The sequence below is a fragment of the Lynx canadensis genome, chromosome B4 (assembly GCF_007474595.2).
Source record: "Lynx canadensis isolate LIC74 chromosome B4, mLynCan4.pri.v2, whole genome shotgun sequence".
Classification (NCBI taxonomy): domain Eukaryota; kingdom Metazoa; phylum Chordata; class Mammalia; order Carnivora; family Felidae; genus Lynx; species Lynx canadensis.
In genome coordinates this window covers 56,548,501-56,572,746 of record NC_044309.1, presented here as the reverse complement: position 1 = coordinate 56,572,746, position 24,246 = coordinate 56,548,501, and the positions used below count along the sequence as shown (strand labels likewise).

The window sequence follows — 24,246 nt, the reverse complement described above, 5'->3', positions numbered from 1 at the left end:
ACTTAGAAAAAAGTCTACTGACACATTTATTAACTGTTCATTAATATAATATTTAAATGAGGCATGTTCTCTTTGTTTTTACTTCAATAAATGGAACAATAGAAGAGCAATTCTGTGACACTGTAGCGATTTTCAATCAAAGGTTTAGTGTCTGGTCATTGATAGTCTATACATCTTTCTCAGAAGATTGAGTTTCTTGAGGTGCAGAGGCCACATCTTAGTGCCTGTCATGGTGCCACAGTAGCAACTTAATAGGTGATTGTTAAGTAAATAAATGAATAAATGGATAAAGTATAAGGCTACCTAATCTGTGTGCATGTATGTGTGTGAATTCTGCAAAATAATGAAAATGGCAGTATCCAATTTTTTAAAGTAGTCTGATAGCTCTCTGATAGTACATTATGCCACTAAAAGCAAAGATAATCATTGTGTGCATTCATTCAATTAAGAAATTAAATGACTATACTAATAGATACTGCATGCCCAATTTTATACCTACTGACTTTAACACTGAGAATGGTTTAAGTCTCTGATGATACAGGACAAGTAAAAATGAGCTATGCTTTTTCACTTTTTCAATTTATCTAGACTTTTTAAAAATTTTTATTTGCTTCCTTTATATGTTTTTTTTTCACTTGTTCTTCCTTAAATGCAAATGCTTCTTAAAGAGACTCTTACAGGTTGATTTTTTTTCTTAACTCTTCTGCATTTTGTGGGGGGTCACAGCATAACACAGCTAACACATGAAACCGAAGCTTTCGTTGTTGATTAGATGGCGTCTAAGCTGGTGAACATTAAATGCCATTTTACAAATATAAGTATTGTATTTTCTCATCTAAAATTACTCCAAAAATGACATGATCCAAATCCATGAAAGGTTATGGGAGACCAAATATAACAAGTTGTTAAGGCAGATGGAGACTTTGGTTGAGAAGGATATGTGCAAATTTAGATATATGATTTTAAGCAAATCAGAGGATATTTTTCTTAATTTTAAAAACTGAGCTATGTGTCAGAACATAAAGATATAATTTGAATTGTAAGTAGCTTTTCACCTCAACTGTGCATCTACCTGCATATCACAATCTCTGATTTATCATATGAATCATGTCAGTTTTTATTGTTCATATCTTTTCAGGCATCTGGCAAGCTGAAATTGCGATTTGTTTTCACATATGTTGTGATAGAGAAGATCAGGATGTGTAGTGGTTAGCATCAGGCTGTATGTGCTTTAATTCTCACTTCCAGTGGTAAAACATTCTGTCATATTTTTAAAGTACTGGAATTCTTATTCTAATATACTTTAAGCGGTTTTCTATTTGTATGCTTTTTGTATCTCCCTTACCATCCCTACCACCTACTTTCACAATTTTAAACAACAACAACAAAATTGTACAATATCGTCATTAATTTTCATTTTCATCATGGTCTTAAATATCTAATTAAATGGATAATTATCTGAAGACATACTCTTCTATAGTAGGATGATTGCTTCATTTATAATTCAAATACATCTTTAGGTAATTTTCTTCTTAAATATATCAGGAGGTATATATAATTTGCTTACAGCTATGCATTCTTATCTTTGCTAAGCTGTGATATGTTTAAGCTGTCTTAAACTCCTGTTTGTAAATTTGTCTGTGAAATTAAGACTTGGATTTAATGGGGCGCCTGGGTGGCTCAGTTGGTTGAGCATCTGACTTTAGCTCAGGTCAGGATCTCATGGTTCATGGGTTTGAGCCCCATGTTGGGCTCTGTGCTGACAGCTCAGAGCCTGAAGCCTGTTTCAGATTCTGTTGTCTCCCTCTCTCTGCCTCTCCCCTGCTCACATTCTCTCTCTCTCTCTCTCAAAAAAAATGATAATAAAAAATAATTTAAAAAAAAGGCTTGTATTTAATTATGCCTGATTCTCATGTACCTTTTGCCATGATTTAGTTCATACAGCTTGTCTTCTATTTTACTTTCTTCCTCTATTTCACATATGCACAGTTGAGAAAATAGTATTTTATATAAAATGCAGGGAGAATAATGGTTTTCTTGTAACTGGTGTCTGAGCAAGTTGGTTATATGATGAATAAAAATAGTCATGATAATTTTTTATGAGAAATGCCTTACCTTTTTAAGTTGACTGTTATTGATACATCATGAGCACCTTCTTCCCAGTTTTCTTTTCTCAAATTACTTTTGTGTGTCTATTCTACCCTTCTTGCTTTAGTAACTCCTTTGCTTCCTCCTGCTCTCCCCTCTGATTGTAACTAATGACTAGAACTTAATTTTCCTTTCCCCACCCACACTTTGCTGACATCATAAATTATTTGGATACAAATGGACAGTATTCATTAGCTGTGCACTTTGCTGAAAGAGCCTTACACAGGAGTGCTGCACTCTCTCATTTTTATTAAAAGTTAAAATGCTTTTGCTGTCAGGGGGGTTGGGGTAACTTAGCCATGATAGAGGACAGGGCTACAGTGCTAATAAATAAAAATAATAACTATTACGCTGGTTGAGTGACCCTGGGAAAAGAGCACTACACAGCTATTTGTTGTCCCCTTTCACTTGTCAACAGCACTGGCTTAAAGCTTTAGCTATTGTTGAGGATGTAATGGAGCCCATGGAAAGTTATGAAGACAACTGTCAAAAAACAATCAGGCAAAGATTAGTTGAGTATTTTTGTGTATCTGTGCTGTTTTGGGACAATTCTTACATTAACCTACGGCAAGTGACAACTGTCCTTTTCCTTCTCATGATACTACACCTTTTTCTATATCATCCTTATTGGCTTGGACCATTTGAAAAATGCATAGGAATGGTAGATAATAGAAACTAAGGGTTGTGGGTCATTGCCATAAAAAATGCACAGATAGTACTACTATCCTTCCTGAGATCTTCAAATTCTGGTTCATTTTGGTGATGGGCAAATAAAGCATATGCATGTATGTTTCATTTGATTTTGAAGTTGTTCTTTTGGGTAGTTGTATATTAAGTGGCAGCTGTAATGTTAGTCAACATTTTTAAGTGTTACTGTGTGCTCAGCAGTGTTTTAAGAGCTTTAAATAAATTATCTCCTTTAATTCTTTGACAATCATATGTGGTAAGTAAGTGCAGTTACTATTACTGTTTATAGGTGAGTCCATTAGAGCATAGTGAGGTTAAACTACTTGCCAAAGGTCACAAAACTAGTAAGTGATGGAATCATGTCATTTGACATTAGTTGTTCTTTTTTTTTTAATACCTAGTAGCCCAACATAAGTGAGATTTTGTATGTGAGAAATACCTCTTTGCAACTATTTCTTGAAATGCTACCCTCAAATTGCATGTTATTTTTGTTGACATCTAATATTCGAAACAAGGACAAAACAAAGTGTTGCATGAAAATATACTTACTTTCTGAGTGATAGAATAGATACAACAGTATAGCTCCATAAGTTTCTCTTTCAAATGGATTTTTTTTCTTTTTGCCTAGAAAATACAGAGCCATCTTGTGAGGAGTAAACCCAAGGTTATCGATATGTAGCATTTATATCATATTGATTATGGCATGTTTAATCATGCGATAAAAAATATTCTTCTAGAATGTGGTATAAGATTGAGTATAATTGGGCAGGTGTGTTAATAGTTTCGACTTGTGCAACAAGAAAATTTAAGCTTGTAAGTATTGATTTAAACATTTCAATAGTCCAAAAACTGATTGCATATTAAACATTTTAAAACTTGAGTCAGCAGGCCAATTTTTTTTCTTTCTGTTAACAAGCTCTTATTAACTTTCAAGTGGAAACAAACAAGTATTTTGGCACCACTAAAAGTAAAGTATTTGTAGAGCTTAATTCACTTTAGGATAATTACATATAAAAATGAGGCTTATTGAAATTCTAACGCTTTGGAATTTCAGATGTGTTTCTCTTGTGTGTTGTGGTATTTATTATTTCTTAATGTTTCCTAGAAGAACTTGACATTTTCAGTGGCTGACTAGCTACAGTGCTTGGCTAATGGGAATCTTGCAAGGGCTTGTGGTCTTCAATAGACAAATAACTTTTCAGACATATAAAAGTTTTTGCATTACTTCCATAACATAGTTTAATATTTTCCCCCAAATATTGTCTAGGCCAGTGCATATTGTCCACATGAATTAAACTCGTACAGATAGTTGATTTCCAGATTCACCCCAATATTCCCCTCGAAAATAATCTTATTATCAGTAATTGAATAATTAAATAACAGTACATTGAATTGTAATTAGCTTTTTGAAGAAAAATATATTTGGCCAAGTGTTCTAACTTGTGTTTATTCTTCAACTTTATGTTGGCCATCAAGTGAAAGCTTCCAAGGGGAGAGTGTTGAATTAATGAAACATGATTAAGAGATTAGGCACCCAGGGGTGGCTGGGTGGCTCAGTCAGTTGGGCATCTGACTTTGGCTCAGGTCATGATCTCATAGTTTGTGGATTTGAGCCCCTCGTTGGACTGTGTGCTGACAGCTCAGAGCCTGGAGCCTGCTTTGGATTCTGTGTCTTCCTCTGTCTCTCTGCTCTTTCCCCACTCATGCTCTTTCTCTCAAAAATAAATAAACATGAAAAAAAAAGAGATTAGGCACCCAGATCAGCTATCATATAATAATTGTTCAAAACTAGATAAGGTGAATAAAACTGGACTAACATTTTGAAAAGGTTGACTATTATAAGAACATGTTGCTGTGTGTGGCATATTGAAAAGGACACTGAACTAGGAGTTAGGCTTCAAGTTCTACCTGTATCATTAATTAGATTTATGATATTAGGCATATTTTAACCTTAATTTACAATTTCAGTTTGTAAAATGAAGAATTTGGTCTATACCATTTATGACGCAAATTGTATTGAGCAAAACAGTTTATCTCCCCACAGTAATTTCCTTGGTCAAATATTTAAATAATGCTGTAGAATCCATAACTCATTTAAGGATTGACAGTCTTGTGAACACATAAAAAGATCTAAATGCTGTAGAAACGAAATGTTAATTTGTGTAATTTTAATTAGATTTACATGACAATGAAATGCTTATTTTGTTTGTTTTAGTTTTAAGTAACCAAACAATTTGGGTTCCCTTTATGTCCAATATGTTTTAGTAAATCACTTTTATGAAATGCTTATCTAGATGATATATAAAGATCCTTCCAGGTTTAACATTCTGATTCTATGGCATGAATAATCTACATATGCTCTTACTTCTTGACTTTGAAGGATGTACTGGTATATTTTGAAGTTTAGCCATATCATCGTTCCTTCCAAAGACAACTCCCATCCCTAAATGTGCATCCTATCACAAGTCAGAAATAACACAGCTTAGTTTAAGCTACAAAATTAAAGTATAAACAATGGTAGATTTGGTAAGACCTAACTCTTGGGACTTTGTTTAAAAAGTCAAATATTACACATACATATTTTTTGCTTGTTCGATTTTTCAATGAGCTCTGCCACTGCAGCTCAAGGGAGATTAAGGGAAAAAAACCTACATAAACACAAAGCAAAAACCCGAGCTTGTGTGTAAAGCTACTGCACTGGAGCGAATGTGGTTTAATTCTTGGCACTGGCAGCTTGTTGGAGAATTACAATATGTTGGCATGAGTCTCTAGGTCTCATTGTTCCAGATGAGGGAGTCAGTCTTAAAAGTGTTTGGCACTGAAGGGAAAAAGGAGTGAGAGTTATAGGGAATGAGCAGGCCCTAAAGAGGCAGGATGCTGTTGTAACAATGGCTGGCACAGTTGGGGGGGCCATTCACTGGTAGGGATTGCCATAGGCATTGATGTGAAGAAACATATGTGAGCAAAAGAGGCAAGGATGAGGAGGGAAAATCAAGCAAACATCAAAAGGGTCCTAATGGCACAAAGAGACAAAAGTAATCCAATCAGAGTCATCTTGATATTAATGGATTGACTGGTAAGGATATCTGTCATTTCCCTGTAATTTATCTTATCACTTGTTTCTTACCATTTATTCTATGTTTTATTTTAAGATATGCACATATTTATCTTTCCCCCAAAGAAACAGATCCCTGAATTAAGAGGCTCTGGTTTTGTATTCCATCTGTTCTACTTTCTGCCTAGGTGCTGCTGGGAAAAGCATCTTTCTGAGCCTTAGTTTTCTCATCTGCAAAATGGATATAATAATAATGCATAGCATTGACAACATTGTGGTATCTGACAGCATCATATAAACTGAAATGCTATGCAAATAATAAGAACTACTATTATCTCTTATACTTATTTTAATATAGGAAACACTAGTTTTTATTTTTGACAGCAATTGTGATACTTTAATGTTTGAGCAAAGCAACTCTCAGGAGAATTGTTACAGGTGCTTGAAGGAAAGCTATGGCATATCTTAATGTGAAAATAATGGATAATCCAGTATTTGAACTTTGGGAAATAACTATGTCCTCAAACATACTATACGTACTCATAGGATAAAATCCAATTCCACATGTACTTATAAAAATAACATCTTACGTTAGAAAATTGAATATTTAGTAGATAGCTACTATCTTTTTTAGTCCATAAATACTGAAGCAGCACTTACATAATTGTGTCAAATTTCACTTTAATCACATTCACACATTTAATTAACAGGTGTATTATAAATATTGGGATTTTGCCATTTGGCATCTTACAGTTCTAGTCATGTGTATCCTATGGATTCTTTACCATTTTCAGGGAAATTCATCCATTGGTACCTGTGCATCCTTTGTATTCATTTATTACCATTGTGAAATCATCATTAACCATCATTGTTACCATCCATTGTGAAATCATTTCTTACCGCTTCTTCATGAACTACCAATGGAGACAAATTAGAACAGTAGCAGTTGGAGGAATACTTGATGTGGACTTGCTTAAAGCTCTTTATTTCATAGTAGTTTAGATAGAGAGGTGAAGTGGGTGAAATGATATGCTTTTGGTCCCCCTGACTTTGAGATCCGGTAAGTTGAACTTAGCTCCATATGGGCAACTTCTCATAATAATCTTCTGAATTAGATATCGGTGCATTGTTTACCACTTAAGAAACCAAAGCTTAGGGAAATACCTAATTCAGAAGATTATTATGAGAAGTTTGAGATACCACATGTAAAGGACCTGGTACACCGCTTAGCACTTATCCCTCAAAATAGTAGCTATCATTATCATTTCATTGTTGACAAGAGAGTCAGGAATTTGTAGGCAAGGCGCACGTGCGCGTGCACACACAGACATGCGCGCGCGCGCGCGCGCGCGCGCACACACACACACACACACACACACACACACACCTTGCTTCAAAACAACTCTGCCTAGGGGCGCCTGGGTGGCGCAGTCGGTTAAGCGGCCGACTTCAGCCAGGTCACGATCTCGCGGTCCGTGAGTTCGAGCCCCGCGTCGGGCTCTGGGCTGATGGCTCAGAGCCTGGAGCCTGTTTCCGATTCTGTGTCTCCCTCTCTCTCTGCCCCTCCCCCGTTCATGCTCTTTCTCTCTCTGTCCCAAGAAAAATAAATAAATGTTGAAAAAAAAAAAAAAAACAACTCTGCCTATTACATTTCGTGAAACCTCAGACAAGTCCTTTCTTCTTTTTGCTTTTTTTTTAACCTGTATGATGGATATAATAACACAATCTGAGTCTTCAGGTATCAGCTATGATTAAATGAGAGAATGCAGACAGGTAAAAGCATCTAACATAGTTCCTGGCACATAGGCTGCTCAATAAATGTTTATTGAATCTGAATTTAAAGTATATGCCTCATCCAGATTGCAAATATTAGTGACTTTATTCATCCACAGGCATGAAAACTCTGAGTTAGATATGTTCTGATTTTACATCTTTCAGATTACTTGGTCTTAAAGAAGTTATTCATTTTTCTGTAGTGTACATTTAAAGTAAGGTACTTGAAAAAAAAGTGGCTCTGTATAGGAGCCTTATATCTTTATGTAAGTTAATAAAGAGGCTAGGAATGTTCTGCAGGTTTCAGAAATCTGGCGGCTGTTACTTTAACTCTGCAACTTAGACAGAAGACTTCTGTTTCTTTCTGAGCACACTACAGTGAATATTTTGTCTAGCTGCAGGGGAAAAGCTTTGTCATGGACTTTGCAGACAATAGCCTTAAAAGTAAAATGGTCTGCTTTTGGTGCCGGGAGGTTCAGGGGCCTATTGTTAGCGCACAATGGATTTCTATTGCTGCATTCCTGCTTTGCAAAGGTTTGTTAGCTTTTAATGACTGACAGTACTCTATTGCAAATACCGTATTGGCTGTGCCCTGTTTACATGCTACTCAAGAATTTTTGTGGAGCGCTGGAAAAAAAGAAACAGTGGTGTTTGTCTGACCTACTCTGATAAGGTTTAAAAAATGATTTCACTCATGAAGTGTTTACTGGGAATGTAGAAACATTGGAAATCCTTGCAGAAGTATTTTAAAGTTACTTTGAAGGCCTCAATGAATAGAAATATTGATTACAGTAGAGATTTAATCCACTTTATTACTCAGAATTGTCATTATCATTTTCAAAACAATATGGTACAGAAATAGGGATATTTTAAGAAAAAGTAAAAGTAAATTTTATAGGATCTTTCTTCCTTAAATGTAAGAAATGGAGATATTTTGTTACAAAGGAAGAAATGCATTTTGCACATTCCACAGTAAATTCCATAACAAATGTGTACACAGTAGTTGTGGTAGGTGTGTTTATGTGTGTGTCTATGTATATTTTTTCATATATATATTTTTCACCATATGTGTAGACTATAGGCTATGTAAAACAGTGAATCACTCAGAGCTTTTCACTATTTTATTTTCCATAAGCTTTTGACATCTGAGAAAAGCAAATAAATAAATAAATAAATACAGGCATTCAATATTGTCAGTTTTTCCAAGGAAATTTCACTTCCACTTTGTTGAAAACTCCACACAGGCCTTGTGACTCTGACAATCAATGGCTCTAAGATGGGGGCCTGAGAAAAGTAGATAGCATTAGCCAAAGATGATGATGATGCCTTAAAATGCATTTTACTGTGGGGAAAATGAACCAGTTTCTAATAATCTTACGGTCTCTAGGCCAGACGGTCCCTTTGATAAGTTAACATGTACTCCCTTTATGCTCCTAGTAGGGGGTAAACAAATGTCTGAACAAGCACAAATACACATAAACACCAATGTGGAGAATGGCAGTGTATGTCTTAGATCTAGATAATAAGTGTGGGTATTGTTATTTAGATGGAGCATACTGGGACACTTATCTTTTAGTACACTCCATTTTCTAACTGAATGCAGTGCTAATCGTGGGATTGAAAGCCATTGTAATTGTGTACCCATCTAAATGCTGACAAGAATATACAATTACATTGTTTGGAATTGAGTTTAATGTTTGGGAGTTTTATTAGCATTTATGTTTACTTATACATTAAAATTCAACACAAAAGAAGAGGTCAAAAACCATGTGATATATAGACACAAAAAAACGGACTAAAGCATAACCTTGCTCTTTAAAATATATGCGCCCTGTCTCAACAGTGGGCATTTTCAAAGAATGTGATACAAATCTGAAATAAGCAAATAATAGGTTTCCATTGTAAGCATTACTCACTTTGGTAGATTTTGCAATCTTTGTAAAGCTTCTTTTGTACGAACTTTTTTTTTTTTTTTAATGTTCATGGTACTGGCAAATCTTTCCACAGTGTGCTTACCACCATACGATGTTAAACACATATTATAAAGTGGATGTAATTGTAAACACACAGAGGGATATAATTACATGTAGCAGATTTAAGAGCTAATTCTTTGCCTTTTTCCCCCTGCATTTTATCAACATAATTATTTTTTGACTGCAGACTAACACCCTGAAATTGACAAGCATCTATTATAGCAGGAATTTGTTCACCAAATTGAAAAACAATGAACTGCAGGTTTATATGTACCCATTGTCATAAAGAATTAGTAGGGCTTTGTTCCGCAAGAGAAAAAAGCTAATGATTTTGAAACAGCAGGTGACAAAACACATTCTTTTTTCCCCCCCTGTTATCAGTTTGTTGATGAAGTCATTATGAACTGGGGCCCAGATAGGGATGGCCTTATTTTTAGCAGATAGACTTTTAATGAGCTGCATTGTAAAGACAGTCATGTTGATTTGCTTACATTTTTTTTTCCTTTCCTTAGAAACCCCCAGTATTGAAAAGCTACTCTCAAAGGACTGGAAAGACAAACTTCTTGCAATGGGATCAGGGAACTTTGGTGAAATAAAAGGTAACATATTGATGATTATTTTGATCCAAAATGTACTGAAATGAAGTTTATGTTTAGAAACATTAACAGTGAAAAGTGCTGCTCCCTCTTCCTCTTCTGCCTCATGCATTCTGTCTTTGGTGTTTCTTTTCCCTAGCTTGAACGTGGACTTGTCAGGACTCTGACTCTCTCTTTGTGCTTTATTGATAAATGGAATGCTATTTTAACAGACTAAACCCCTGTATCTTCAAAAGGCTTTGGTTTTCATCATTAAAAAAAAATTAAATGATTCACCTTGTCGGTAGGAATGTATTTATATCAGGGTTAAAAACTGCATATGATGAGATGAGTGTATACATTCTACTGTTAGAAGTGTGAAGGTACATAATTTACATTTAAAACCAGACATGGTGAATGGAGAAAGCTTAATAAAAGGTTGTATTGTACTAACAAGAGCAACATTTTTTGTTTGTTTTTATTTGAATCATACATTGAACACAACTAAGAAAAAGTCTAGATGAACCTCAGATGATACTGAATATTCATATCTTAATAAACTTTTACTAATAGCAGTGGGAAAGGACTTAATTTCCCATATAAAAATAGTTAAATGATCATTTCAGTTAATTTCAAAGTGTGTTTTCTCAGAGCATGGTAGGCAATCTATGGTTTTCTGTCTGTTGCCAGTAGCACACTTGATTCTGAGTTCTAAAGGATTAATCTTGAGAAAAAAATACTTATTCATCAATATTAAAATATTTAGTTATATATTACACTATATGGTTTTTTGTAGAAGCTGAATATATATTTAAATATCACCAGATTTATATTAATATACATGTAGAAATATGTGTATAAATAACTTTTTTGCATATGTATGTATGCGCACGTGTTCTCCCAATGAAAAAGGCAATTGTCTTTCTTATGGCTCTATGACCTCGCAGCATCCCGCAGAAAGGCAGGACACTAGCATCTCAGCATTTTGAAACTTCCAGAAAATGTTTGACTGAGTGTTTCACTTCTTATCCATTGTATTTGAAGTTTAAATATATTCAGGTTATGATCAAGTATGACTTGGTGGTGAGAGAATGAGTGCTAATCAACAAAATCAGTAACTAAAATCTATCATGGAATCAAATTCAAACAGACAGCAATTAATATGCCTTAAAGAGCTTGAAGACAGAGTTTAAACAGAACAGAGGAATTTCTTTTCGTAGGCCACAGAGCCTTTATATTATTATGTTGGCTTTTAACCCATTTACACCTCAGACGTAGAATGTGTTCTCCAAGGTTCTTTATTCTCCTCTGACCGAGGTGATAACTGAGCATATAGCAGAGAAGACCGCCTGTTCCAAGCCTTGTGATCTCATTCCATTGGAGGACAAACATTTTTCCCTCCCTAGTTTTCTTCACAAGTCGAACTTAAAAGCAGCCACAGCAGTGATGATAAGCTTAGAGAAAAGCAGCTCAGCTATTCTTCCAGGCTTGCCTGTGGGCTTGGTTCAGGAAGCTGCGGTTCAGTCAAAAGAAGTTTCCGTCTTTAATTTTGAGTTTTTTAAAGCTTCGCATTCAGAGCATAAGTTTGGTTATTGTCCTGTGTTCTGTTCAAAAAGCTGTTTTCCGATGCATTTTAAAAGCAACTGTAGACCTTTCTTCTGTTGGGGGGCATGGTTATTAGGTGCTTGGATAGGTTTGGCAGAAAACTGGGAAAATAGCGCTGGCTTACTTTTCCTACTGACTGCCCGTGACAGTTGCAATTACTATCCATTGTTCGTAGGTGGCTAGAAAGTGGAAAGGATACAATAGTGTATAGCCCTCTGGGGGTAAATGAATTTGACTTAATGGTGTTTGGGGGGTCAGACACTCTGATTATGCCATGCCCAGGAATGTGGTTTTCATGCCACCTCAGAAGTTATGGGAGAACAATGGCTTTGCTGTTTGCAGCATTTTTTTTTTTTTAATGAAGCAAATAAAGGTGTAAGTCTCATGTACGTGCACACTGTTTTGGGTTGGGATAGGGAAGAATAAGGGTGAGCTTTTTAAATCTGAAATATGCACATATTCAATTATTAGATGATTTATGAATGATAATTTTGAATAATATATTTGATAAAATCTTGCATATGTTAGGACATTTACAGCCTTTACAGTATTTACCAAGTCTTGTGGATTGAAACTTTTCTCCTCTGTTTACACTGGTCAGTTTTGATTTAACTTTGTAAAAAATTTTAATGTTTGTTTTTGAGAGAGAGACAGACAGACAGACAGACAGACCATGAACAGGAGATGGGCAGTGAGAGAGGGAGATGCAAAATCTGAAGCAGGCTCTGAGCTCTGAGCTGTCAGCACAGAGCCCAATGTGGGGCTCCATCCTACAAACCACGAAATCATGACCTGAGCTGAAATTGGATGTTTAACCGACTGAGACCCCCAGGCACCCCATTTAACTTTTAATAGTTGCAGAAAATGTGTGAGTAAATGAGTGTGTGTGTGTGTGTCTGCATGCACATGTGCGCCCATTCTTGAATATCTAAAATTATAGCCAGATGAGGACAGAGCTCCGTTCCTAAATGCTAACCTTCAAGTTGATGCACGTGAATTCTTTCAGAGCGTTTGGACAAAGATTAATATTACAGCTTGGCAAAGTTCAAAGAAGTGTTTCTTGCTATTACTATTTAAAAAGTTAAAATGATAAACTTCTAAAAATAAGAGAAATAAATAGCATTTGGTTTGGATATTTTAGCTATCAATAAATAGTTGTCATACCCACTTAAAGTCAATATCATTCTTCAAGAAACAATGCAGGTTAGTAAAGGTCACCCACTTCTAAGAGCATGAAATTATTTTCCATGTTAGGTTACTTTGCCTGTTAGAATTTATTCCATTTTTATGGTCTGGTACTTTGGAAATGTGAAGTGATTAGGTTTTAAAGTTACATTAGAAACAATCCTCTAAAAAACATACAACAAGGACACTAGATCCAGTTTTGCAGAACAAAACAGTTTGACAAAAAAAAAAAAAAAAAAAAAAAAAAGCTTGGCTAACAATGTATGTATGTAAATTGATTAGCTGCCTGAAAAAATGACTTATTTCTTCTCCAGTCATTGATATAGTATGGCGGGTCAGCTTACGGTTTTTGTTGTTGTTGTTATCTGTAGCAGAAGCACAGAGTAACAGTGGTGAGAAAGGTGAAGGAATATCTCCTATAGCCTTGTAGTTGCTGAGAAGAGGAAAAAAAAAGAAAAACAGCGCTTGCACTCCCGTTGGCAACCACGAGTGTCACGCGTTGTTTTAGCTAGCATGAAATTCCATTACACTGAAGGTCAATGCATTGGCACTTCACCTGAGGACAGTATCTGGGGATCCAGGGCAGCTTTGACTAATCTAAACAGAGCATTTGGTTTTCAATAAAGTCATTGCAGGATTTGTATGTTACAGACTTAATTTTTTTTTTTTTTTTTTTTTTTTTTTTTTTTTTGTAGAATTGCAACCAAAAAAATCTGCATGCAAAATTCTCTCAAATAGTTCTTTCTTGGTGAAGTTATAAGAGCAGGGCACTGTTTGAGAGGTTTTTCTGGCTAGGTCACTCAGATAAGCCCAAATCAGTTTCTCCACCAGCCTTGTATGAAGAATTCGTTAAAGCCTGGTTTCTTTCCCATTGGTATCCCTGGTTAGACCCTTTCTCACCCTGCTCAGAATGCATTAATTTGGCTGGCAAAGTGTTGTATCCTGTATTACGAAAAATGCCAGCTGCAGTTGGTATAATAAAAAATTGGCTCTTTTGAAAGCTATAATTTCGTTCTTTCTAGAAGATGGGACATAAAGGCAAACACCAGACAGCTCTAGAATGCCAGTAATAGATTCAAGGAAATAAGCCATTCAGCAATATTTTGGTCTCTTAGAACTCATGATAAGTACATAATTTTTAGATGCAACACGTGGGTTAAAGTAGATCCTCTTGGGGCGCCTGGGTGGCGCAGTCGGTTAAGCGTACGACTTCAGCCAGGTCACCATCTCGCGGTCCGTGAGTTCGAGCCCCGCGTCAGGCTCTGGGCTGATGGCTCGGAGACTGGAGTCTATTTCCGATTCTGTGTCTCCCTCTCTCTCTCTCTGCCCCTCCCCCGTTCGTGCTCTGTTTCTCTCTGTTCCAAAAATAAATAAACGTTGAAAAAAAAAAATTTAAAGTAGATCCTCTGTTTGGTGACATCACATTTGGAGATAAAAGAGATAGGTGGATTCAGTATGTGGCTTGAAAGAGATAATTCTGTTTAAATAACATTAGACAATTTGTGAACAAGCAGGTGTGGGAAAGGAATCAGATCCCAGGTAATAAATAAAGAGATCCTTAGAGTTTGTAAATTTGAAACATGGAAACTATAATGCCAGTATTTAGACATGTAAGGGTTTGTATCACTTTGAAAGTTGTTTTAAACCCATTCTTTTAAAACCAAAAAAAAAAAAAAAAAAACTATTTAAGAATCGCATGCTTTGCTAATAGTAACTTGGTGACTTATGTCATTTGTACATTCAGCTAAAAAATATATCTGTACATTTTTATAAAAGGGTTGGAAATATTATTAAGGGAACTGTTGTATCTGAAATTTGTTCCATGCAAGAGTGAGCCATAAAGAAGGCACATAACATATAGTCATGCACTTCTAAATAAAGTAAATATTTAATGGTTTTAATCTAGTGAGCTTGTTTTATAGTTCCTCTGTAGTTGCTTATGAGTAATGTTTTCCCTTTTTGTAAAAACCACTTTGTAAGAAACGAAGAAAGACTAGTGCTGTGCAGCATATAAGTTTCTGAAATAAATTTGGCAATGTCCGTAAAAGAAAAAGTGACTTCATGTTTTCTGCACATCACTGACTTGCTCTGCCCCAGAATGCCAGAGTCTTTATGCCAGTGTGTAAACATAGCCAACAATGGGAAGAGAATGGTCAGACAATGGATCTCGTTGATTTCTGTCTTAGGAAGTTTTACATATCTTTCAAAGCAGGTACTTAATAATGCATGTTTTAAACAGATACTCTTACATATTTAATCTGGATTCTATATTTGAAAATAAAAATATGATTTCCTCAACCTTTTTTTTCTCTCATTTAAAAATAACATTCATTCACTTAATAAAGATTCATTTGTGCAATGGAAGTGAAGATTCTAAAATTAAGATAATTTTAAGAACATTATTTTTTTCTTATAGATATGGACTCCAAAGCTTACACCAGCCAGATTATTAAATGATGGAATTAATCCAGAAACTTTTCCTCTTTTTAAACGACCATTTCTCTTAACTGGGGAAGCATAGTGTAGCCAAAAAGTTGGTATCATGTTGCCCTGATTGTTCCAAGAACTTGTGGAAATCAGTTTAACTCTTTTGGTTTATTGCCTTATCTGCTCATTTAAAAACAGTTGCAGATTACTATTGATTACATGCCCATCTATATACAGGCACACTGTAAACATTATTCCTTACAAAATGGCAGAGACATTTCATTCCCAGTTTACATAGGAATAAATTGAGACTCGCAGAGAGAGAGGGAGAGAAAGAGAGATCACTTATCCAAAACCACATACTTTAACTGTGACAGAGTCAAGATGTGACCCTATTCCTGCCTGTCTTCGAAGCCGGTGTTCTTTGCATGAGGCTGGATGGTCTCTCTTCAGTAAAGTTGGCATGGATGACCTCTAAAATCCTTTAAAACTTGAAAACCTTTCCAGCCCCCACACAGCTGGATGCAGCACCCTCAGATGCAGTGATGCTGTTCTCAGCTCAGTTCAGTCCCCAGCCCACACAGCTGTTTTGTATTGTTAGCCTATTTATGCATTTACCTTGCCCTTGTGTACTACCTAGCTTACCATTAGTCCAAACTTAGGGATCCAGTTTGCACTTGATGAATGAATGACAATTTATAAATGCCATATTTTGAAAATATTTTTATTGGCTATGTTAAAGTCTGTAATGTGGCAAGTTGGATGTGATTTAAAAAACATTTTTTTTTACATTTTTTATATAATATCCAACTAAGTGGATGGGATAATCATAGGGAAAGTTTGTAAAATTACAATCTCAGAAGGTAAATATTTGTAATAAATAGTATGGAATTACAAAGAAATAAGAACGATGCTTGCTTTCACTACAAAAATGATGACGCACACATCTTGTTTATGTCATATCTCAGTAGCAAAACATCCAACATAGGATAAGAACAGTAAAGATCATAGCTACTTGTCAAGTGTTCCATTTCACTCTTATGTCAGTTGCCTTTAAAACTGAAAGCTTTCTATAGTAGAATATTTAAATCCAAGCCAAAGCCTACTTTTTAAGATATTGAAGCAGCAAAAAAAAAAAAACAAAAACAAACAAAAAAAACAAAACAGAAACAAAAACAAAACAAAACACACACACACACTCAAAACACAAAACACTGTTTTTTCAAAACAGTTATAGAAATCTATAAATTAAGACTATTTATAGTATTAACAGTATATAATAGAATCAGTTTATTCTGTCATATAATAAATAATGGTATTCCTTGTATAATTTGAATTGAATCTAACCTCTCAGTTATCTACATAGCAGTAAAGTGTATGTAGATAAACTTTATCAAAGTTTGATTAAACTTGTTCTTGATGAAAAAGACCAATTCATAGATGTTTGTAAGTTAGATCACGTAACAAATACTCCTTTAATGAATTGGAATGATGCCACTAATACCTTTGATGAAGGAGTGTGCCTTTTCTCTCTTGTTCAATAAGAGCACCACTGAAAGAAGCTTTAGTTGTAAATTTAGACTAACTTAAGTTAGTTTTTATTCATTATATTTTTAGGTCATTCAACAGATATTCCTATCTGTCTTGTCACGTGCTATGTTTTGGAGATATAATGATAGCAAGTAGAGTAGACAGATTTCTACCCTTCTAAAGCATATATTATAGTAGAGGCTCTTTCATTAGACAGAAATTTTAAAGGCAGGACAACAAATGGTTTTTAGATCCTTCAAGTACAATACCAGTTGAAAGCAACAATATTAACATTAAAAAAATTAAACCAAGTAAAATCCTGTCCAAGTTATAACACTGATAATCTAAGAAGCACCAATTATTAAAGGAAAAAAAATCTGGCAAAAATTGACTATACTTTGAAACAAAGAATTACATTTCTGGTAAGTTTTTTGAAGGAAGAAACAATAATCCCCAGTTTATTTTTAGTGTCAAAATTCTAGGCCCTTTCCCTTCTTCTTGAGTGAGTTTACTCTTACATTTACTGTATTTGGATAATAACTCCTAGCAATTTACTTTGAGTTTGATCATTTTATTTCAAACCATATGTCCATTTCATTTGAGTGGAAGAAAACAATATTGGAGAAATATCAGCTTCCACAGATTTTTTTCTTATTAGTTCAAATGTATTTTAATTTGAATAATCCTGATGAGGGTTTTCCTTGTGCATAGAATTGTACATTATCAGTCAATCAAGGATTTTTCTCTTTTCTTATGAACTTTGCTTTATTCATTTAAGAAGTTGTTATAAGATGTCTATGTTGTGGTAGACATTACTCTATAGATTCTGAGTATCCAACATTGAACAAAACAAACTAGTATTCTGCTGTCTTAAAGCTTATTCTCTATGGAAGATTCAATAAATAAATAACTATATCAATACAATTCAACCTATGGTAGTAACTACTATGAACAGAATAAAAATTAAGTGATGTGATGGAAAGTGAGATGGTGTCTTCCTTAATTTCAGTGTTTGGGGTAGGCAGTCTGAGAAGTTGGCATTTAAATTACTTCTGGTTGGATCTGAGTTTATTTGTTTATTATCTTTTCCATTTAAATGTCAGCTCTCTGAAGCAGACATTTTTTTTCTGGTGTAGACACTGTAGTGTCCCCAACACCTAGAATAGGGGCATTGAAGGGCATTGAAGGAAGTCTGTGGGTACGTGCAAAATGAATGAAAGAGAAAAGTCTGTCATTTGAAGTGGTTCTCTACCAGGGGAAATTTGGCACTGTCTGGAGACATTTTTGGTTGTTATAACTAGGTGGGAAGTGCTACTAGCATCTAGCCAGACATGCTATACCACACAGCTCCCCAGAAAAAGAATGGTCTAGTCCGAAATATCATCAATGCCAAGACTGAGAAATCTTAATCTAGGAGCAGAGTTTTCCATGGGAAACAATTGGAGTGCAAAGATCCTAAGGTGGGAGCAACTTTGTGTATTGGTATTGGAGGCACTCGAAGAAGGCCATGTGACTGAAGCATTTTTGTAAAAGAGAAATGGAAGAGATGTTGCCAAAGAAGGTAAGAGCTAGAGCATTCAGGGCTTTTTAAGGGTAAAGAGTTTGGATTTTATTTTATATGGAGTATAAAGTGATGAAATGTTTTTATACAGCTCTGTGGCATGATCTGGCTTACCTTTCTAAATGGATCACTGAACTTTTGCTTGGAGAATAGCTTTTCATAGGAGAAGAAGTGGAAGCAGGTAGAATGGTTAGAAAACTATTGCAGTAGTGAAGGTGAGAAATACTGATGGCCTGGAGCAAGAGGTTGTACTGGAAATAAAGATTCATGGGCTAATTTATGTGTTCTAGGGTTGATGGGATTCCAGTGAGTTAGATATGGAAAATGAGGCAGACAAAAGAATAGAGCAATATATGGATAGTGATATCTCTTACTGAGAGGGGGGTGACAATCTGGTTCCCCTCCTTCATGACTTGTGTCACATTACATTAAGGAATGTTCTGACCTGTACTTCTGTGGAACCTATAGCACTATAGCAATGAGTCAAATGATTACCATGTCTGTAGTTACTAGGCAGTAGGAAGAACTGAAACAGAATTTTTTTTTTGCCTCTTACATCAGTGATCCTTCATTCTAAGGGAATCGAAGCAGGACTAGCATAGATAAAACACATTAGAGTGCAAAGAAATAAAACATGAAAATAAATTACTATCAATGACACACAAACATGAACTCATAGATACAGGATTTGTGTCCCCATTATGTTATATACTTGTATGACTCTTACAAATCTTAATCTAAGTGAAGAAACAGTAGTTTCTCTTTTTGTTTGGGAGCCCTGTGGATTTTTCAGTGATGTTTGCGTGTGCACGCGCGCGCGCGCGCACACATACACACACACACACACACACACACACACACATTTAAAGTCCAGGATATTTTGTGACTCTTACTAGTTTCTCCAATACTCGTAGACCACTTATTGGACCGTCCCCACCCACTGGAAGATAATTATTATGAAGATTATGATAATTTAGAGATGAAACTATAGGGCTTACACCATCTGAACATAGTACTTTTATAAAAGTGGAGAAAACTTCTTTTGCAAAAGCTCACGTTCCTTAGCTCAACTCTCTTAAACCAAAGAAGAACATCTATGTAACTCATGTAAGATAATACATCTCCTTATTCTCTTGGCTATATGGCATTCCTAAACCTGAGAGTGGTTTAAAGCAAAGTGACTTACTCATTAAAATTTTAGATGATTTGCTACACGCCAGGCATATGAGGGCATAAAAGTCGGTCATTTATAACTGTTGCCATCACAGCTATCTCTGCTAACTTTAGGGTACAAATGTTAAAATCAGATTTATAATATAATGATTAAGTAGTATAGTAAAGATATCTACTGTGTGGATTCCAAAAGAAGGGAACAACTGTTATCAATGAGAATCAGGATAAGAGTCTTAAAGAACAAGACATATGATCTGGAACATGAAGAATTAATGTTAGGGAAGGAATGGCTGAGGTTAAGGTATTGGCTTTGTGGGTAATGGTACAAAAGTCACTATGGCTAGAACCTAGGATGCACAAACAAAAGTGAGAAGGTTGGATCATAATTAGAAGGACCTTATTCATCTTTTTCTTAAGTTTACTTATTTTTGAGAGAGACAGCATGCACGAGCATATGCAAGGGAGAGGGGAAGAGGAAGAAGGAGAGAGAATCCTAAGCAGGCTCCGTGCTGTTAGTATGGAGCCCAACATGGAACTCATTCCCATAAATCATGAGATCATGACCTGAGCTGAAATCAAGAGTCTAACGCTTAATTGACTGAGCCACACCCAGTGCCCTAGGACCTTTTCACTCTTAAGAATGAGTTGACATTTTATTCCAAAGACAATAGGGAACTAGTGGAAGTGTTTAAATAGGAGTGACATGAGTAGATTTGTTTTTCTAGGAAGGTAATTTTGGCACCAGATTTGAGGATAAACTTGTAGCGGGAAAAAAGAAGTTCTATTGAAAGTTTGTCAAAACAATTTATAAAAAACTTGATGAGAAATGTCAGTGGACATGGGGAAGGGAGGCTGGAACAAGAACTCTTCCTACATACCATAGGGCAGCAATTTACACTGTGGTATCCTTTATGTAAAGTAAATTGTGTGGGTCAAATTGTGTCCCTCTAAAAATTCATGTGTTAGAGCTCTAACTTCTAGTATCTCAGAATGTTACTGTACTTGGAGATAAGGTCTGTACAGAGGTAATTAAGTTAAAATGGGGCCATTAGGGTGGACCTAAATCCAATATGATGGCTGTCCTTAAAAGAAAAGGAAATTTGGACATGGAAATGTACAGAGAGAGTGATGATGTGAAGACACAGGAAGAAGATGGCCATCTACAAGCCAAAGAGAAAGATCTGGGGCAGCTCCTTCCCTCACAGCCCTCAGAAGAAACCAACCCTGCTGACACCTTAGTCCTGGACTTCTAGCCAATAAATACAAATTTCTGTTCAAGCCACCCCATCTGTTATGACAGCCCTGGTAAATTAGTGCAGAAATATTCTGGTATATGGTTAAATCTTCATTTACAAGACTAGGATAATAATAGTAATTGTGGTTACCTTAGAAGGAACAGTATTCAGAGGAGACCTTTCACTATATACCCTTTTATAATTATTGATTATTTAGTCATGTGAACATAATAATATTGAAGAAATAACATTTAACTAATTAAAAGTAAAACTGAAACAGGCTATTTTGAGAAAACATTATTATTATTTGTTGATATAATACATACAGGAGGATGGGTAGTTGAGAAGCAAATTGAGGATGATGTTAATATTTCTAGCTAAGAATGTTGAGTAATGATGCTTTTAAATTTTTTTTAAAAATGGAGTCTCACCTTATACATATTGAATTTTAAAACTGAGATCTAAGGGTGCCTGGATAGCTGGGTCGGTTGGGCATCCGACTTGGGCTCAGGTCATGGGTTCAAGCCCTGTTTCGGGCTCATGTGCTGACAGCTCAGAGCCTAGAGCCTGCTTCAGATTTTGTGTCTCCCTCTCTGTCTCACCCCTGCGTTCTCTCTCTCTCTCTCTCTCTCTCTCAAAAATAAAATAAACATTAAAAAAAAACACAAAAAAACGCCTGAGATCTACACTCAGAGATACCTGTTCTGCATGTAAAAGTAAGTTACTACGGCCTGAGGACAAACTCGGGGTAGGCATAAATCTTAATATTTCATTGACTCTGAGACAGTATCCATTGTAAGACTCAGAGAGTTTAAAATAAACAGTGTGTATCTGAGAAGCATTGAATCTGACAAAGTGAAGACGAAAGAGTTTTGTTAATATTTCATATACTGAATGCCAAAATGATATTTGTTTATACTCATCAACAAACGAGTATATTTCTTTACCCATTGTATTACACCACTTATGAAAATGGGTAATGTCACCTTAGACTTTTAAGTTATATCTCCACATATTTACATGAAATACATTTTTCTATGTTTTCTAAGTATGTAAATAATAATAAAATTGTAGAAGATTTTCTTAAAAAATAAAAATATTAAAATGGCTTATAATTCCATCACCTAGAAATAGCCATTAATATATAATTTTCTTCCAGTCTTTTTTTTCTATAAATATAGATATGTGCATACACTGAGATATTTATACAATGTTTTCTTTCTTTATTTTAATTGAGGTACAGTTGACATACAATATTCTATTAGTTTCAGGTGTACAACATAATGATGCAATATTTGTGTGTATTGCAAAATAACCACCACCGTACGTATGGTTAACATCCATCACTATACACAGTTCCAAAGTGTTTGCTTGTGATGAGACTTTTAAGATTTACTTTCTTAGCAACTTTCAAATATGCAGTACAGTATTATTAGCTATAGTCACCATGACATCCCCATGACTTATTTATTTTATAACTGGAACTTTGTACATTTTGACCCCTTTCACCTATTTCACTCACCCCATACCCATGCCTCTAGCAACTACCAATCTGTTTTCCAAATTTATGAGATTGGTTTCTTGTTTCTCTTTTTATTTCAGGTACCACATATAAGTTAGATCATATGGTGTTTGTCTTTCTCTGTCTGAATTAGTTCACATAGTATAATGCTCTTAAGCTCCATTCATATTTTCACAAATGACAAGATTTTATTCATTTTTTATCACTTAATAATATTCCAGTGTGTGTGTGTGTGTGTGTGTGTGTGTGTGTGTGTGTGTTCATCCACTCACCTGTCAATGGACATAGGCTGTCTTTATATCATGGCTATTGTAAAAACCATTGCCATAAATGTGAGGGTTCATATATCTCTTTAAGTCAGTGTGTTAATTTTCTTTGCATAAATACCCAGAAGTGGAATTGCTGGATCATATGATAGTTCTACTTTTAATTTTTTGAGAAACATTCATACTATTTTCCATAATAGTCACACCAGTCTACACTACCACCAACAGTGCACAAGAGTCCCCTTTTTTCCACATCCTTGCCAACGCTTATTATTTCTTGTCTTTTTAATAACAGCCATTCTATCAGGTGTGAGATGATCTCTCACTGTAGTTTTGATTTGCATTTCCCTGATGATTAGTGATGCTGAGCATCTTTTCATGTACCTGTTGACCTTCCCTATGTCTTCTTTGGAAAAATGTTTATATTCTCTGCCCATTTTTAATTGGATTGGATTTTAGTTAAGTGTTTTATTTTGTTTGCTGTTGAGTTGTATGAGTTCTTTATTTATTTTGGATATATAACCTTCTATCAGATATATAATTTTCTCCCATTGAGTAGGTTGCCTTTTCACATGTGTTTTATTGTTACCCAGTTTTTTGACCTAGTTTAAAAATTATTTTAATGTTTATTTTTATTTTTGAGGGGGGGAGGGACAGAGAGAGAGGGAGACACAGAATCCAAAGCAGGCTCCAGTCTCTGAGCTATCAGCACAGAGCCCGACACAGGGCTCGAACCCACTAACTGTGATCATGACCTGAACTGAAGTTGGATGCTTAACTGACCGAGCCACCCAAGTGCCCCTGACCTAGCTTTATATCATGAAAAAGCTCATTAAATATTCTCTAACAAAGTTTGTTCATGGATGCAAAATACTCTATGATCTGGGTGTTCATAATTATTTGATTATTCCCATTTGACATTGAGATTGTTTCTAATATTTCATATAAAACACTTTTTAATACTTAATTTCTTATAATTTCCTGGGCTAGATTTTTATAAGTGAAATTATCTTTGCAGATAATGAGGATTCCAAGACCTGCTATGTATTACTTTTCCTAGTATGTATTTCTAGAAATGTGGTAGCCATGTATTTCTCTTTACTGATGACATGTGAAGATGTATATCTTAACGTCACTTGAATATTTTCTTTAAAAAAGTCCCAGTATATATTTATTTATTATTAGAATTCTAATTGCAACAGTTATATTGTTATTCTTAGAATAAGTGTTCAGCTGTTCAGTAGAACCCAAATATCTGAAGTATAATAAATTATTAGCAACAATTTATTGGGCACCTGCCCTGAGTAATGCTAGGTATTAATCATAAGGAATGCAATGCATGCTTCTTGACTTCTGTTCATTCATAATTTCTTTTCTAGATATTTATTCTCTAGCCCTAAATTACATTAGAAACTTTTTCCATTCCAAATGGACACATGAAAATTGTAAGCCACTAATGATAGCTACTATTTCCTAAAAGGCACAGGCATCTTCAGCATAAATTGTTAGAGAGAAATACAGTGGGATGGGG

At 35.1% G+C, this 24,246-nt stretch overlaps 1 protein-coding gene across 3 annotated transcripts in view; it reads left to right on the top strand.

Annotated features, from left to right (window-relative positions):
* SOX5 (SRY-box transcription factor 5) overlaps positions 1 to 24,246 on the top strand; it is an 866,928-nt gene that overhangs the window by 636,779 nt on the left and 205,903 nt on the right. For all 3 annotated transcript variants that reach the window (XM_030321940.1, XM_030321944.1, XM_030321939.1), the window contains one exon: positions 10,149 to 10,235. In XM_030321940.1, coding sequence (XP_030177800.1) covers positions 10,149 to 10,235 — 87 coding nt within the window. The remainder of the gene's footprint in view (positions 1 to 10,148; positions 10,236 to 24,246) is intronic.